The sequence below is a fragment of the Choloepus didactylus genome, chromosome 16 (assembly GCF_015220235.1).
Source record: "Choloepus didactylus isolate mChoDid1 chromosome 16, mChoDid1.pri, whole genome shotgun sequence".
Lineage (NCBI taxonomy): Eukaryota > Metazoa > Chordata > Mammalia > Pilosa > Megalonychidae > Choloepus > Choloepus didactylus.
In genome coordinates, this window is record NC_051322.1 from 13,052,552 (window position 1) to 13,070,907 (window position 18,356).

The window sequence follows — 18,356 nt, forward strand, 5'->3', positions numbered from 1 at the left end:
ACTCCCTTTCTGCTTTCATAGAACTATGAGAATTTCTTTTATAGTAATTCTGTGTTTAATAATACACTTTAGTATGCTTATTAATGGGACATTTTTTCAGGCAGTAGAACCTAAACTCAATGGGAACTCAGACTGTGTTATTTGTTTGTTTATTTATTTACTTAACTACTGTATCCCCAGTGCTTACCACAGAGTTTGGCACATCCTAAGAACTCTATTAATACTTGTTGAATTAATTAACAAAGAAACAAGAAGCTGTGCTTGACCAAATAATTTTGCATAGTGGATTTTTAAGTGGCTGTTTGATAGAAAGACAGTTTATAGTGTTGTCCTAGAGCTCAACTCCTGATCACATATAAAAATTATGAAAAGAAATGACCTTTATTTTCTGTAACCATGACTTTTTTATACCAAAAAATAATGGAATCATAATACCAACAAAAACACAAAATTGAACCTTTATTTTTCCCTCTTGTCAGCTACTGCCTTAGCGAGAATCTTAGAAAAAATACCCTGGTCACCTGTTTTTGGAGAGAACCATGCCAATCAAGCTGCAGAAAGTTAAAATCTGTGTGCTGGACTGTGGGACTTGCACCTAATGAATAGAATGAGGAAGAAATGATAGGAACTTCCTCAACTTGGTCCTAAAAGAAACTGTGGCTTCCATCTGGCTCTCAGTCTCCCTCTCTTTCTCTCTCTCTCTCTCTCTGTTGAATTGCTCATCTAGTGATGTCAGCTGCTGTGAAGGAAGGACCATCAAGCCACCTTACGGAGGGGTCCACATAGTGAAGAACGAGGCCTTCTGCCAACAGCCAGTGAGGGTGAGTGCTGCACACAGCAGCGCTGAGTGTGAACCTTCTAGAAGGCAGATCCTTCGGCCCCATTCAATCTCACGGAGACTGTAGCCCCAAAAGACACCTTGTCTTCAACCTCCTGGGAGACCCAGAGCAAGAACTGTCCTGTTCAACATCTCCTGGATTCTTTACCTTCAGAAAATGTGGGAGAAAGTAAAAATTTGTTTTCAGCTGCCAAGGTTGGGGATAATTTGTTATGCAGCAATAGATAACTAATCCCCAAGCTAACATTTCTTCAGAGTTGCCATGGTATCTGGACTTTTTTCCTCTCTGTAAAACCTTATTTTATTTGTCTGGAAGCTTATCTTCCTCACCTCTCATTTGAGGTACACACACAGGCATATAGATACATATATGATTATTTACATACACATATAATGTGTGTGTTTATATATATATATATTCTTAGATACACAAATATATCTGGCAGGAGAGTGAGGCTTCTAATTTAGAGAAAATTGCATACATTACATCATTGGAAATGACTCATCCATCCATGTGCTTCACAGATTTTTATATAATCAAAACATTTGCCCATTAATTTGATTTCACCAAGTTCAGTTCAATAAGAATTTACTGAGTCAAAAGTGCCTAAAATGCTGGCTGGAAGTGATGAGAAAAAAAAAGAAGGACAATGTGCAATTTCTGGCCTTAAGGACAGAATGGTTTAATTAGTTGGCTCTCAAACTTTAATCGGTAAGCTTGATGAAAATGCAAACACCCAAGCACCACCCAAGATTCTGATTCAAAAATATCTCTATTGGACACCACAATCTATATTTTTAAAAAGCTCCTGAAAGAATTATGGTATATAGGGACCATATGAGCCCTAGATAATGCTTTGGAAAACTACTCTGAAGCTTAGAGGATACTTATTTAAGGATACTTAAGGATACTTATTAAGGATACTTATTATTTTTTTTTTTCATATCAAAGAACTAAAGCATGTAACATTGGATATGTTTAAAGTAAATAGCCTTACGAACAATATTATGACAAGTCTGCTGATTGACAGTAAAAAAAAACCTGGGTTCTGGCCTGGGTGTTATGTTTCTCTCTCACATCAAAGAATCAGTTTGCTTAACTAGACCTCAGATTTCTCAGCAGTAAAATGAGGGAACTGGACTAAATGTTTTCTTAACATATTCTCAGTCTTTAAAATTAGACAATTTTAGAAAGCAAGTTGCTAGACACCAGTGTACTATTTTTGGCACGCTCTCCTAAGATATGATAATTTCTATCCTGAGTTTCTCTTCCTCGGTTCTTTTAATATCCAACATTGAGTTAATCATATATCATTCGCCTGACTGTTAAAAGGCTTAAAGGAGAAAAAGTATGTAAAATTGCCTTTCAAATATAAATAGCTTTCATTGAGCAATCCCCGTAGTTCTCCACTAAGGACTTACCTGCCTCTTCTCATTTAAACCTCCCAACTACCTTATATAGTTAGTTATATCATAACTTCACTTTACAGATGGGGATACTTATATTTAGAAAAGTTAAGTAATTGGCTGAGTGTGTCAAAGCAACTCATAATTTAGTCTTAGAGCTTGGAATCAGACTTAGGACTGTCTCCTTCCAAGGTATAAACAAGTTACCATAAAGCTGTAAGAGCCTACAAAAATAAGCCCACAAATACACAATACATGTCTGGAAGCAGTTCCCTAAGGGAGAGAATCACTACCCTTCTACTCCAGTACTTCCTAAACTTCTCTGGTGATAACAGTCCCTTGGTGTATCTGGGAAGAACACCAAATTCCAGATTCCTTCCCAGAACCCCTGAGTCTGCATTTCTGAAACTGGGAATATTAAATGGCCTTCGTGATTCTTCTGTCAAGGACTTTTGGGGAAAAAAAAAAAAGGTTCTAACCATTTTTCTGCTTATTATGTTTAGAATAGTTACTGATGAGAAAGATGATTTTCATTTTGCGTTTTGGGATTGACTTTGCCTTGTGATTAAGAGCTCTGGTCCATAATGACACGTTTGCCAACAGCCGGGTCCTGTTCTTTCACATCCAGCCTTCTCAGTGGCCTGTTTGCCACCAGATGCAGGGAAAAGTGCTAAGCACCCTCCGGAGTGACTCCTAAATAAACAGCTGAACTTCCACATTTGCTGTTTTTGAATTCTCTCACTGTCTATAGGATGTCTCTGGCTAGCGGTGCTGGAAACTCTGGAAACAGGTCAGCACAAGAAGTTCCAGGATTCTTTTTTGCAATAGTCGGCCAGCTTGCTTTGCATCTGGCTAGGTGCCAGGTATTATAACAGAAGGGGTGCAGCTCTGAAGAAAAATGCAAACATTTGAGAGATTTTTACAACATTTAGGTTATTCTTCCATTTTCCCAGCTCCTCAGTCATTACTCATCTTCCTTTCTCTTCAATTTAAATGTGGTTTTGAAAATGGACAGCAAGATACAGAAGATCCTTCAAAGACATTTAAATCTGATGAAGTAATGATTAGAATACAGAAAAAAATTGAAAGAATAATTCATGCCTTTTTTTGCCTCTTACATCCACAAGATTATAAACTCCATTCAGATAGGAAATTTTTTTCCCCAGGAGGTTTCCCAAGCAGTGCCTGGCACAAACATTATTGAGTGCTCAATAAATATTTATTGAATAAATGAAGAGAATACAGTTTATTTCTGAAATTATAAATATGATTATTTGAACACATCAAAAGTCTTTGTTTCAGACTAAGTGGGGATTAGTGGTAGATTACTTGAGATAAAAGATGATACTTGCCCCAGCGTTAAAATGGGAAGTTGAATTTCTAGGGCAGAGTTGGGCCAACAGAGGCAAAATCAGGAAATTTATTTTCAGTGTAACCAACTTTTAAGTCAAATGTCAAAACCTTGCAGTTTATGATCTAAATCCATCCCACAGACATATTTTATTCGGCCTGAACCTCATTTTCAAAAAAATTTTAGTCATTAAAAAAAATAATAAGTTAATTTCACAAAAAATCCAGATTTCTGAATTTCCTTGCAAAATCAGAAAATCTGGCTATATGAGGCTCCAAATTCCACATGGTAACAATCAGCTGGCTGATCTCATCCAAATATATTAGTTAGGGGGCAGTGTGGTGCAGTGGGTAGTGTTTAGTTTGTATGGAAAGGATTATACAGAGCATGCTCAGAACAGTCCTGGGCACATAATACATGCTCAGTGTCAGCTATTAACCTTAGGATTATTCCATCAACATCATCAACATTATGATAATTATTCACCAATTCCACATAGGCCTGTGATTGAGACCCCTGAAATAAATATTTTAGCATCTTTCTCCCTCTTTGGCTTCTCCCTCTATAACTGTTATTATCCACAGACCTTTCTACAGGAAAGGAAGTGTTCTCTGTCTGTGCTATCCATACTAGTGCTACTAACCAGTGAAACTGAGAAACTGGATCTTTAAATTTATATAATTTTAATTAATTTTAATTTAACCAGCCATGTGTGGCTAGTGGCTACCAGATTGGCCAGCACAGCTAGCTCTAAAGCTTAACATGGGCACTTTTCTTTCTCTCTTCTCTATCAAATTCTGATACCCATTTTTTCTTTATTGTAAGTAGCTGGCAGCACTTAAAAGGGTTATCATTTTAAGGGTGATTTGCTAATTTTGTTGGATCACAACCATCACCTATGACATTTATGAATATGGATTCCTTGGATCCCCTTCCCCACTGTGCACCCACATTTCTAGGGCTGGGCCTTGGATCTCATATTGTGTATTTTTAATAAACAGTTCTAGGTGATTCTTGTGATCAGGTAAATTTAAGAAATTCTACCAAATTTGAAAATCAAAGTAGGATAAGAAAGAGGAGCCATTTACACTGTGTGACTAGTGGGCACTTTTGAACAACGTATGCTACCACCCACGTCCCACCTTCCCAACCTACCCTGCACTCTCCCACCCCCACTCTCAACCTCCACCAACTCAACTGTCCACCATCGGCACCATGGTTTCCTATGCCTCTCAAGGGGAGCATGGCCTTCTGGTGTGCATCACATTATGATAGATTCCTTTCAGGCATCTTCCAGCTCCATTCCCCTTGATTACTGATACCCTAAACCCCAAATGTAAGCCCCAGTAGCCATGTACGAACTGCATGACCTTGAGCTGCTTTCCATCACTGTCTGAGTCAGGATGGAACCCTGACCCTGCTATGTAATCATCTCTGTTTTGACAATTTGAATTTGGAGTTCCAAAAGAATAATTTATTTCTGCATGATGTTTTACAAGGGGATATAAACTTGGAAGCCAAAGGATAGCTGCGTTTAGTTATGTACCCATGAAGAAGTAGGTAAAGCTGATCTTCAGGAAAAGAGAAGAATGAAGCACATGGTCAGAACCAAAAGGAGAAGTCCTCATGGCCTTGTATAGACGGAGAGAAGAGCTTTATATCCTAGTGGCTTTCCAGTGATGAAGTCTGCCGAGGAGTATGGTTAAGGCCATGTCTGATTAATTGGAGGCTCTGATAGAAGGGAAAGGGCAAACGTACATATGTCCCACAGCTAAACCTTCACTGTTTGTACTGGTTTGTATATATTGTGTCCTCCAGAAAAAGCCATGTTCTTTGATGCAATCTTGTGGGGGCAGACATATTAGTGGGGATTAAGTTGGAACGCTTGGATTAGGTTGTTTCCATGGAAATGCACCCTACCCACCTGTGGGTTATAACTCTGATTGGATAATTTCCATGGAGATGTGGCCCCACCCATTCAGCATGGCCTTGATTAGTTTACTGGAGCACTATATAAGCTCAAACAGAAGGAGCGGGCTTGCTACAGCCAAGAGGGACACTTTGAAGAATGCAAGAAGCTGAGACAGTAGCTGCAGAAGAGAGGACAAACACCCCAAGAGCAACTAAGAGTGACATTTTTGAGGAACTGCAGCCTAGAGAGGAACATCCTGGGAGAAAGCCATTTTTAAATCAGAACTTTGGAGCAGATGCCATCCAGGTGACTTCCCAGCTAACAGAGATTTTCCGGTCAGCATTGGCCGTCCTCCAGTGAAGGTACCTTTTGTTGATGGACACTTTATAGCCTTAAGACTTAACCAAATAAACCCCCTTTTATAAAAGCCAATATATTTCTGGTGTTTTGCATTCTGGCAGCATTAGCAAACTAGGACACTGTTTTCTAGGGAATCCATAAAACTTGCACGTTGGCCTCCTCAAAAACACAGGACAGTCTGTCTGCTAACTGATGGCTAATAGGTTAACCCCCCAAAAATGTCCAACACAAGCTTTCTTATTACTAGATTATATTTTTTTCTCCCATCTTATAAATTCTGTGTTTTCCTTTCTTCCTTGGCTTTATCTACCAGCTCACTCCCTCATGTGTGAATAAACAATTTGCATGAAAAATAATTAAACAAGCTGCAAAATAACTATGTGTGTGTCTCTGAGTTATTCTGCAAAACCGGTCCTTTTACTCACTCCTGCCTACCTGAGGATTTTTCCCTTACACAGCCAAACCAACTCTCAGACACATACCCCACAGGTGTATGGAGAAGAAAAGAATGAGAATCCATTGTCTTAGAACAGTGGCTCTCAAAATTTGGTGTGTACCTGAGAGCATTTTAAAGTTGTAGATTCCCACGTCACATCCCCAGAGATTCTTAATCCACAGAGCTGAGAATTTAGCATATTTAAGCAACACCATGGTCTCCCTGATGATGGTGGTCTAAGAATATTAATTTAAAAAAACACTGTCCTGGAGAAAAAAAGTCATCTAACACTAAAAGGTGGCTGGTGTTTGTGTGTGTGTGTATATGTGTGTGTGTGGGGGGGGGGTTGGTGGGAGGGGGTGAAGGGGTATGCTTTCTCTTTTCCCTTTATTCCCCCACAGTGTCTAGTTGATAATGGGTGCTCAATTAATGACTGAATTACACCGTGGCTGCCAGCTTCCAAGATGGCCCCCAATGATCCTCCTCTGTAGGATTCATGGCCTTATGTAATCTCCTCCCACAATGACTCTGGTCTTGTGTGACTAATAAAATACATCAGAAATTACAATGTGTGACTTTCAAAGTTAGGTCATGAAAGGAATTGCAGTTTCAACCTTGGTTTCTTGGATTGCTCATTCTGAGGGAAGCCAGGTGCCACGCTCTCAGGACACTCGAGCAGCCCTATGGGGAGCTCACATGAAAAGGCACTAAGTCCTCCCAGCCATCAGCCAGTGCCAATGAGTATGCTTTCTCAACATCAGAAGGGCATTTATGGCAACCCTAAAAATCACGTCATCCTCATTATTAGTTTGAAATGATTGGTTTACTGCCAGTTCTGGCTGGAGGCACAGACCAGGCTTTTCTAAGAGGTAAGATGACTGTATATAGAAGTGTCCTAAGTTAAAAGAAGAGAAATGAACCCAGTATCTGTAAACAACAGAAAGCCACTTGTGAATAAATCAGTTAAGAGCTGGTTCTGGAATGAACTGTAAAACGGTGACTGTGAAGCCCAGGGGATAATTCAGGACTTGATTTGGACAACTATCAACAATTTGTACATAATAAATTTTTAAAGTCAGTTTCTTAGCCTCTGCTGTACTGACATTCTGGGCCTGATAATTCTTTGTTGTGGGGAGTTGAAATGTGCATTGGTGAAAGTGTAGCAGCATCCCTGACCTGTACCCACTGGGTTCCAGCAGCACCCCCTTCCCCACTTGTAACAATCAAAAATATCTCCAGACATTTCTAAATGTCCCCCGATTGGCAAAACTGTCCCGAGTTGAGAAGTGCTGGTGTAAGTGGAGGGGGACAGAGGGGTAGGGAAGGAAGAAGAGCCTGATCTCCTTGCAAGTTTCACTTTAAAATTTTCTTTCATAGCGAAAGCAAAACTATATGTAAGCAGATGTAGCAGTAAAGCTTCCCATTTTTGAATACCAGTCTTTAGAGGACTTATGGGGAAACTCCTTTTCTCAGAATTCAGCTTTGGTAATTTTAAATTTTTATAAATCCAGTTACTGTCATACCGACTCTTGTATAGCTGGATAAACAAACTCAAGTACACTGTCAGCCACAGCTTCATTAGCAACTCTGCAGGCAAAATCCCTGTCTTTGGGGGATGTTTTTATTCGAAGCAATTGCAAAAAGAGTATTTACAGATTCCACTGCCTGGTTTTAATCTTTGGTTTTGTCTTTATTATTCGCATGGCCTATTCCTGGCTGGCCAATTGTGCAACAAAATCTGCAGCTTAAGTTTGGTGTCTGTTTCTGTACAGTCACAGCTGCTATATCCCTAAACTCTAAGACAAATGCTAATTCTAAGTGCTAGTGAATCAATATAACATACATCTGGTAAGAAGTTCAAGAAATCTGCATCTGAGATCTCACACAGTCTAAGCTATATTAATGGCGTATGCTAAGAGGAGAAGAAAAAGCCAAAAAGCCATCCCCAGACTCAAATGCCTGGGCATTAAGTCGATGCACTGAAGATCTGTGCGTGGTCAGTTCTGAATGCACAGTGATAGATCTTGGATACCATTACCCCAAATATTAAGAGTCCAATAATAACAGATCATGGACAAGTAACACTGCAGTCCAGGGACTTTATGTAGTGCCTAGGCTTGTTTTATTGCTTGTACTTGATCTTTTGGTTTGGTGATGTAGTAGTTACATTATATTCTAATGAACAAAACTTGAATTTAACCATCACAAGACGTAAAATTCTTGCATAAATTCTTAAAATGTTGGTCAACTTCCCAGTCTTAGGTGCCACTTGAATTAAATCACCCCAGACATAGCTCCAACTATGGGTTGTGTGGTAACAAGCTTCTCAGCACAGTTAGGAGAAAAAGAGATTCTGAATCTGCTGGGAACTCAGCAACCCACTTGAGATCTTTTTGACTTTTTCTCTTCTGCCATGAAATGAGAATGATAATTCATATTCAAAGTACAACACACTTTTACTGAACATAGACAAAGTGCCAGGTTCTGTGGTAGGTGTTGAGGAATTTAAGATAAAGGAAAAGAGAGGCAGGAGAGAAGAGAGAAAGAAAAATAAAGAGGGAGGGAAGGGAGGGAGAGGGGAGGAAAGGAAATAAAAAGGAAGGAAAGGAAAAGAAAGAAAGGCTCTTGCCCTTTGGAATTTAGTATAGCAATATATCTGTTGTAAGTGGGGTGGGGGGGATTGAAATATATGGAAATAAAGAAAATAGACTCTTATAAGTGCTTTGAAATCACTGAATAAAACCTCATAAAACCTCATATAGATTTAAGATCTTTTTATAGAGAGTGAAATCCCCAGAGAAATACATTGTACTGTTATTCTTCACTTACATAAAATAAGCTACTGCTCCAGGATTCTGAATTCAGCAGCTCTTGGTATAGCTCTTGCCACAGTCATAAAGGTTTTTAATGTATAATAACATAGCATGTAGAGCACCCCTTCTATGGCTGGATGCATTATTTATAATTAACTAACTCTGTAGCATCATCATGTGTAGAAGGAGCAATAATTGGAGCTATCCATTTTTAGTTCACAGGAAAGAAGACTCACCGAATTTTTCATAGTACTGTTTACCTTCCACCCTTTCTGCCAATGATTTGGATTGCTCAGCTGTAGCTCCTGTTTTATTTCAATGCACTCACATTTCACATCTGAAAAGATGCTTATTCAAAATGAATTAGACCAAAAGCTCATCCCAGAACATTGAGAGGTGAGCTGCATCCCCACAGCTTCAGCACAGATGCATGGGGCAGAAGTAAGAGGCCACAGTGTCTGTACCTGGATTCATTCATCTGTAGAGCAAAAATGATCATATTAATGTTCATAAATTAAAAAAAAAAAAAAGAGTAGACAGAAGTTAAAATATTTGCTTGGCGGATGTTAGTGCACATAATAATTCTCCATGATCCACCTTGCCCTAGCATCACAAGGTACTTTGCAGTCACAGAATGAAATGCCCCAGCCATACATTCTGCTCTGAGAAATAGTCTGCACATCTACTGAGTTTAGTGACACTAATCTCCAGGCAGTTTCCAAAGTTCCTCTCTGCAGAAAACATAGGAATCTCTACTGTCAGGCTTCCTTTGCCCCCAACTCTACACTCCTCCATAAATGAGGCTGGAGGCCATGGGTCACCTTCCTCCATCTTGGACAGCGCCATGGGACATTCCAGAAATTCACAGAAGATGCTGTCTCTGGACGCTTGTTTTGGAATGAACCTCAGTGGAAGAGACAGTGCTCTAGGTGAGCTAATTGCTAAGGGTCAACTCATTTCAAATGCTTACAAAGGGGACTGAGTAAACAGTCACTTGAGGAGTAGCTTTGAATAGAGCCCAGGAGTCAGCCAGGTGACATAACAAGCATAAAATAATCTAAGGGCTGAATGTAGGTGCAAATAATATAGTGCTGGAGTAATTCATTCTGGTAGGGGAAACAGGGAGCTATTTAAAGAGGAATTAAGCATGTGAGCTGATCTGAGGATAAGAGAACTCCAATAGGACACTTTCAACTAGGGTTGCTGGGCAGAGGACGCTGTGAGGGAAAGCATGGAATAAGCAAAGACACTGAACCACCAAAGCAAAATCAAGTTTAGCCATTTGGACTAGAACTAGGGTTCCCATGGGGACAAAGTGGAATAAAACAGTGATGAGAATGTAGAGGTCAAGTTTCCCCTCCAAGTTAAGTTATCTGAAATTTTATTATGCTAACAGTTGTCTACAGTTTGATTTTTAGCAGGAAGTGATCAAAGCAAGACACTCATCTTTTAATGGATACATTTGTCCATATTACCAAAATGGGCTGGGGCAAGAGGAGACCAAAGGCTTTTCAATCCCTGACAGAGGATGAAATTCTTCATTTGTGATGCCTGATATTTTACTGTATTCCTATTACTATGGAGAAAATATTTGAGGTCAGACTTTTGTTTGGCTCATGCTGAAACGTAATCTCAGATATCCTAATTTCATATGTTGAGTACAACAGAGTTCACGGCTGCTCTAGGATTTTCAAACCCTGGAATCGAACACTCATGTCAGAGTAACCAAGGCACACTCCCTTCTCCTGCCTTTAGGTCTCTATTAAAGACCAGATTCTATTTTCTTAAAGAGAGAAAGGTTCCTTCTCCCTGTTTATCCCATACTTTCTCACATTTATGTTGCCAGAGAAATTATCTTCAATTAACACAGAAGATTAGGCTTTTTCATCTCCCCCTGATCCTGAGCATCTATGCTCCTCCTAAAGTCATTTCACAAATTAAAATCCTCATTTTGCTCTTCTGAAGAGAAGGCACATCAGCCAGCCTGGCTCCCAGTTTCAAGTCCTTCCTCTTCCAAAAGAGCCATCGCTGTTATCCCACCACGTCATCCCTGCCCATCCCCGCCTCTCCCATCCATTTATAAGAAACCCGGGAAACTTCCCTTATCTTCCTCCCAACGCCCAGCCTCCGTTCAAGCTGTCCTCTCCCCGAAGAAAAAGAGTTCATATCAGTTAAGATAATGGGAGCATCCATCTTCAGCCAATTTTCCCCGCGAGATCTCCATACATTTGCAGTCGCCAAACTTTCTAGAGCGCGCGGCCATCTCCGCCACCCGAAGGACACGGTCCCCAAAGCCTCCCAGCGCTGGGATTCCCGGAGGGTGGCCTCACCTCGGTCCGCACACCTGCTCCCGACGTTGTCGCTCGGCGTCCTCAGGCCGCCAGGCCCCGCCCCACCCCCGGATCGTCCCGCCCCCTGGCTCGCGTCGGCGTTTCTCGCTCTCCCGGGGACGCGTGTCCCCGCCCTCGTCCAGCCCACTGCCCGCCCCCTGCATCTCTTCGGCCCACGCCCCCACCCCCCCTCCCACCCCCGCTCGCGTCCGCAACTCCGGCTCTCCCAGGGCCGCGTGTCCCCGCCCCCTGACCCGCCCCCTCCCGCCCCTGTCTCGCCTCGCTCCGCCCCCTGCCTCGCGTCGCGGTCTCGCGCTCTCCCAGGACCGCGTGTCCCCGCCCCCGGCCCCGCCTCGGGCCCGCCCCCAGGTCGCGTCGTAGTCTCTCGCTCTCCCCGGGGCCGCGCGGCCGGAGCTGCGCATCGAGGAGCGGCTACAGCGGCGGCATCGCGTCCTGAGGAGACCGGCGCTCAGCTGGACGCGCGCCAGCCGCTCCCGTAGCTGCCTCCCGCGGCCCAGGGCTGTCCCCTGGGAGCCGCCCGGGGTTTCCCGAAGGCGGCGCGGCGTGTTCGGGCAGCGAGGGGCGCGGGAACGGGGCGCGGGGGCCGCAGCCTGTTGGAGCGCCGGGGGGCGCCGGGCCAGGCCGGGCCGGGGGGAGCCCTGCGGACCCCGCGCGGGCCCTGCCCCCCGTAGCAGAAGAGTTTTCTCTAACTCTCCAATTCCCCCTCCGTTCGGGCCCGACGCTGCAGGGAGACCCCCTCGGGAGCTGCCTCAGGTAAGCCGCCTGGGTGAGGTGGGGTCTCCTGTCCCCAAGCCACAGGTCGGGGGCTGGGGAGCGGAGGATGGTGGGGGCATGTTCGTAAGGAAACGAAAAAAAAAAAAATGCAACAGGCGGGGCGGATCTGGAAACTCCTGCGTTAATGTTCTGTGCAGTGAGGAGACTTGCTCCAGACTGAAACTTGCTTAGAATCTTCACACCCGGAGACGGGCAGAGGGAGAAGCTGCTCCTTACGGCTGGCTCTGAGCTCCCTCTGGTGGCTTCTCGGGAGGCGGCGAAGTGGGGCCACAGGTGAGAGGGATCCGAGCGGAACTGCTGTTCCTCGGCCCCCGCGCCTTGTCGTGACGCCTCCTTTGAGGAAAATGACTCCTCTCACTAGTACCCGTCACAAGGACACCTTCTGATCCCATGAAAGCCAAACCGTTAACCGGAATAAAATTTGTTTTTTAAAATCCTTTCCCCTTTTACGTTTTTGTCTTGCGTCTTTATAAGGGAAATAACAAGGATAACAGGACGCTTCTCTGTATTAAGTGCATTTGAATAAAAACGTTTTTAAATAACAAAAGCAGGCCCGCCTTTGACCCTGTCGGGAAACTTATATCTTGTGCTTGTCATCGGGTGACAGTCGTTGAAATCCTAATATATGTATTTGAAAGTGTAGTGAGAACAAAAAAGAAGCATCACTTTAGCTAACCTAGATCCTATTTCATAGCATATTTTGTTATGATTCTGAAATTTCTGTTAAGTGGTTTTAGAATATTGAAATCATCGGTTTATATCCATTCCCAGCGTATCTGTAGCCTCAGAGAATCTCTTTGTTTTGTTTTCCCCCAGAAAGGAGTGTCATGAAAAAGGAACAGAAAAGAGGCATCCTTTGGTGAAAGGGGAGCTTTCTCTCCCAGTTGGTGGTTACTTCCTGATGGGAAGAGGAGAAATACCTAGGTGGCTGAAGAGATTAGATTTTTACAGTGGTACAGATGAAGATGATAAAAGACAACATGAAAATGCTTCCTCTGGGTCATAAAAGGCTAATGAGTGAGCCTGAAAAAGACAGGTTTGAAATGAGGGCAGAAATTTTTGTCTTTTGTAAACCAAGTAGGACTTTGAACACCTGTTGAGGATGTTTTTCTCCCAAAAATGGAAGAAGAAAAAGTTCTTGAAACAAGAAGTGTATAATGTGCAGAGGAGTAGCAACTGGGTCCACTCCAAGAATTCCAGTACTTCATCAACTTCTTGGGGAAACACACAAACACATCATACCTTGGTTTGGTGAATTCATCATCAGTGATGGTTTTCAATGTAGGAATGACTCTTAATTTGGAATTTTGGAGTGCTTCTTATTTTTACGTGTGTTTCTACTCTTCATGTTAGATAAAAATATATGTAAAGGAAGGAAATACTGAATTTACATTATGTCTATCTATACATATTCCTTGTGTATTGGGAAAAATTAGTGGCTTTAACATTCTTTGAAGTTTTATTGGAATCAAAACCGTGACAGGGACACAGATACACAAAGTAAGTTTTCCCTTTTTGGCAACTGCACTTGCTTTGAATGAGCCGAATGTCAGCTGGATTTTGCAGCATATATAGTTTACTATCTTTGTTTGATCAAGGCCTTAAATGTGTATTTTATAAAAACCACATGGGAAATGCATTGAATACTGTGCTTGACATGTAAAAGAAAGGAACTCCCTGATGGATCATGGCGTTAATGTTTACAGGACATTTTTTATTTTTAGCGTTAGTGATGTTTGGTTTCTCAACTTTTGAAGAATCTGTGAGCAATTACTCTGAATGGGCAGTTTTCACAGATGATATAGATCAGTTTAAGACACAGGAAGTGCAAGATTTCAGACTCAACCAAAAGCTGAAGAAAAATGTGCTTCATCCAAGTTTATATTTTGATGCTGAAGAAATCCACGCAATGAGACAGAAGTCTCGCACAAGCCATTTGCATCTTTTTAGAGCTATCAGAAGTGCAGTGACAGTTATGCTGTCCAGTCCAACATACTACCTACCTCCACCCAAGCATGCTGATTTTGCTGCCAAGTGGAATGAAATTTATGGTAATAATCTGCCTCCTTTAGCATTGTACTGTTTGTTGTGCCCAGAAGACAAGGTTGCCTTTGAATTTGTCCTGGAATATATGGACAGGATGGTTGGCTACAAAGACTGGCTAGTTGAGAATGCTCCCGGGGATGAGGTTCCAATTGGCCATTCCTTAACAGGTTTTGCCACTGCCTTTGACTTTTTATATAATTTATTAGATAACCATCGAAGACAAAAGTACCTGGAAAAAATATGGATTGTTACTGAGGAAATGTACGAGTATTCCAAGGTCCGCTCATGGAGCAAACAACTTCTCCACAACCACCAGGCTACTAATATGATAGCATTACTCACTGGGGCCCTGGTGACAGGGATAGATAAAGAATCTAAAGCAAATACATGGAAACAGGTTGTAGTAGATGTGATGGAAAAGACAATGTTTTTGTTGAATCATATTGTCGATGGTTCTTTGGATGAAGGTGTGGCCTATGGAAGCTACACAGCTAAATCAGTCACACAATATGTTTTCTTGGCCCAGCGCCATTTTAATATCAACAACTTGGATAATAACTGGTTAAAAATGCACTTTTGGTTCTATTATGCCACCCTTTTACCAGGCTTCCAAAGAACTGTAGGTATAGCAGATTCCAATTATAATTGGTTTTACGGTCCAGAGAGCCAGCTAGTTTTCTTGGATAAGTTCATCTTGAGGAGTGGAGCTGGAAATTGGTTAGCCCACCAAATTCGAAAGCATCGACCCAAAGATGGACCCATGGTTCCCTCCACTGCCCAGAGGTGGAGTACACTTCATACTGAATTCATCTGGTATGATCCCCAGCTCACCCCACAGCCTCCTGCTGAATATGGGACAGCAAAAATGCACGTGTTCCCTAACTGGGGTGTTGTCACTTATGGGGCTGGGTTGCCCAACACACAGACCAATACCTTTGTATCTTTTAAATCTGGGAAGCTAGGGGGCCGAGCTGTATATGACATAGTTCACTTTCAGCCCTACTCCTGGATCGATGGGTGGAGAAGCTTTAACCCAGGCCATGAACATCCAGATCAGAACTCATTTACTTTTGCTCCCAATGGGCAAGTATTTGTTTCTGAAGCTCTCTATGGACCTAAGTTGAGTCACCTTAACAATGTGTTGGTGTTCGCTCCGTCACCCTCAAGCCAGTGTAACAAGCCCTGGGAAGGTCAGCTAGGAGAATGTGCACAGTGGCTCAGGTGGACTGGTGAGGAGGTTGGTGACGCGGCTGGAGAAATCATCACTGCCTCTCAGCATGGAGAAATGATGTTTGTGAGTGGGGAAGCAGGGCCGGCTTATTCTTCAGCACTGAAACTGAAAAGTGTGTATCGTGCTTTGCTTCTCTTAAATTCCCAGACTTTGCTTGTTGTTGATCACATTGAGAGGGAAGAAGATTCCCCAATAAATTCTGTCAGTGCCTTCTTTCATAATCTGGATATTGATTTTAAATACATCCCATATAGGTTTATGAACAGGTATAATGGTGCCATGATGGATGTATGGGATGCTCACTACAAAATGTTTTGGTTCGATCATCATGGCAGTAGTCCCATGGCTAGTATCCAGGAAGCAGAGCAAGCTGCTGAATTTAAGAAACGGTGGACTCAATTTGTTAATGTTACATTTCACATGGAATCCACAATCACAAGAATTGCATATGTCTTTTATGGGCCATATGTCAATGTTTCCAGCTGCAGATTTATTGATAGTTCCAAGTCTGGACTTCAGATTTCTCTCAATGTTAATAATACTGAACATGTGGCTTCCATTATAACTGAGTACCATAATCTGAAGACAAGGTTCAACTACCTGGGATTTGGTGGCTTTGCCAGTTTGGCTGATGAGAGCCAGATAACCCAATTTGGTTTGGGCACTCAAGCAATAGTAAAGTCTGTAAGACATGATAGAGTTATTTTCCCCTTTGGATTTAAATTTAATATAGCAGTTGGGTTAATTTTGTGCATTAGTCTGGTGATTTTAGCTTTTCAGTGGCATTTTTATCTTTCTTTTAGAAAGTTGATGCGATGGATACTAATCCTTGTTATTGCCTTGTGGTTTATTGAGCTGTTGGATGTATGGAGCACTTGCACTCAACCCATCTGTGCAAAATGGACAAGGAAAGAGGCTGAGGCAAGCAAGAACTCTTTGTCTTCTGAAGGGCACCATGTTGCTCTTCCCGATGTTGTTATTACCTCACTTCCTGGTTCAGGAGCCGAAATTCTTAAGCAACTTTTTTTCAACAGTAGTGATTTTCTCTACATAAGGGTTCCAACAGCTTACATTGGAATCCCTGAAACTGAATTTGAAATCGACTCATTTGTCGATGCCTGTGAATGGAAGGTGTCAGACATCCACAGTGGGCGTTTTCGTTTACTCCAAGGATGGTTACAGTCCTTAGTCCAAGACACAAAACTGCATTTGCAAAACATCCATCTGCATGAACCCAGTAGGGGTAAACTGGCCCAATATTTTGCAACAAATAAGGACAAAAAAAGAAAATTGAGAAGGAGGGAGTCTTTGCCAGAACAAAGAAGTAGAATGAAAGGCGCCTTTGATAGAGATGCTGAATATATTAGGGCTTTGAGGAGACACCTGGTGTACTTCCCAAGCGCACGTCCTGTGCTCAGTTTAAGCAGTGGGAGCTGGACATTGAAGCTTCATTTTTTTCAAGAAGTTTTAGGACCTTCGATGAGGGCATTGTATGTGGTAAGAGACCCTCGGGCTTGGATTTATTCAATGCTGTACAGTAGTAAACCAAGTCTTTATTCCTTGAAGAATGTGCCAGAGCACTTGGGTAAATTGTTTAAAATAGAGGGAGGTAAAGGCCGATGTAACTTAAATTCAGGCTACGCTTCTGAGTATGAATCATTGAGGAAAGAATTATCAAAACCTCAATCAAATGCAGTCTCCCTGTTGTCTCATTTGTGGCTGGCGAACACAGCAGCCGCCTTGAGAATAAATACAGACTTGCTGCCTTCCAGCTACCAGCTGGTCAAGTTTGAAGACATTGTGCATTTTCCTCAGAAAACCACTGAAAGGATTTTTGCCTTTCTTGGAATTCCTTTGTCTCCTGCTAGTTTAAACCAAATATTGTTTGCCACCTCCACAAACCTTTTTTACCTTCCCTATGAAGGGGAAATATCTCCAACCAATATTAACCTTTGGAAGCGAAATTTGCCTAGGGATGAAATTAAACTGATTGAAAACATCTGCTGGACACTGATGGCTCATCTAGGGTATCCAAAGTTTGTGGACTAAATGCTGCAGGTCAGCAGAAATTTGCACTAATGTTTCCAGCCTAATTTGTGGATATGAATTAGAAGAGTATGTTTATTCTTGTACAATGTGTGTGTGTGCGTGTGCGCAGTCTGTTACTTGCACAAAGATTATTTTTAAAATAACACAGTTGGCCTAACAGGATTTATTTTTTCGTCATCATTTTCCTTTTTGTCTGAAACTTTTTCTGCTGAATGTTTCTGCTACGGAAGTGTAGATGAAGTTATATCATGGGATCAGGGAGTTGGGAATATTTTAAAGGTTTTGTCTAAGTCTCCTTCATCTGTAACTGTGCTGATCTATCTTGGGACCTCGAATACTGCTAAAGGTTTTGCAATTGTTGCTTTACTCGAGCTAACTTGCTTTCAAGATGGACTACAAAAGATTCTTACCTTTTTTTAAAAAAAAGTCTTGTAACACATTTATCTTGCACACACAAAAAGTTCCTTTTACTGTGTGTAATGTTTGGTGATATCACTGGGGAAATGCTGAAAGCTTCTATTAAAGCTATAGATTCCTTTTGGGAAAACAGTTGGAAATACAGAAGGAATGTGTTTTGTTTTGTTTTTTTTTTAAATCAGAAACAGTGACCTGAAAAGCCTCCTTAAAGTTTTTTACTTAGGAATAATGAGTAAGGCTTTGAACAGTTTGGGTACCAAGGGCTGGTAGATTTTTCTTTTAGACCTGTACTTGTCTGTTTAAAAGTCTCCTTGCTCGTCTTTGCTTCCCTGGAGCCACAGCTGTTTGTCATCACAGCACTCTGACCCTAT

At 41.9% G+C, this 18,356-nt stretch overlaps 1 protein-coding gene across 1 annotated transcript; it reads left to right on the plus strand.

Annotated features, from left to right (window-relative positions):
- The first annotated feature begins 11,856 nt into the window (after positions 1–11,856).
- Positions 11,857–18,127, plus strand: DSEL (dermatan sulfate epimerase like). Its single transcript, XM_037806320.1, has 2 exons — positions 11,857–12,221; positions 13,059–18,127. Exon 2 carries the CDS (start codon positions 13,930–13,932, stop codon positions 17,566–17,568), a length of 3,639 nt encoding a protein of 1,212 aa, XP_037662248.1. The 5' UTR covers positions 11,857–12,221; positions 13,059–13,929; the 3' UTR covers positions 17,569–18,127.
- The last annotated feature ends 229 nt before the right edge of the window (positions 18,128–18,356 follow it).

Bases quoted from the DNA above. Each gene is read 5' to 3' on its own strand.
- DSEL (XM_037806320.1), top strand. From the start codon at position 13,930: ATGGCGTTAATGTTTACAGGACATTTTTTATTTTTAGCGTTAGTGATG.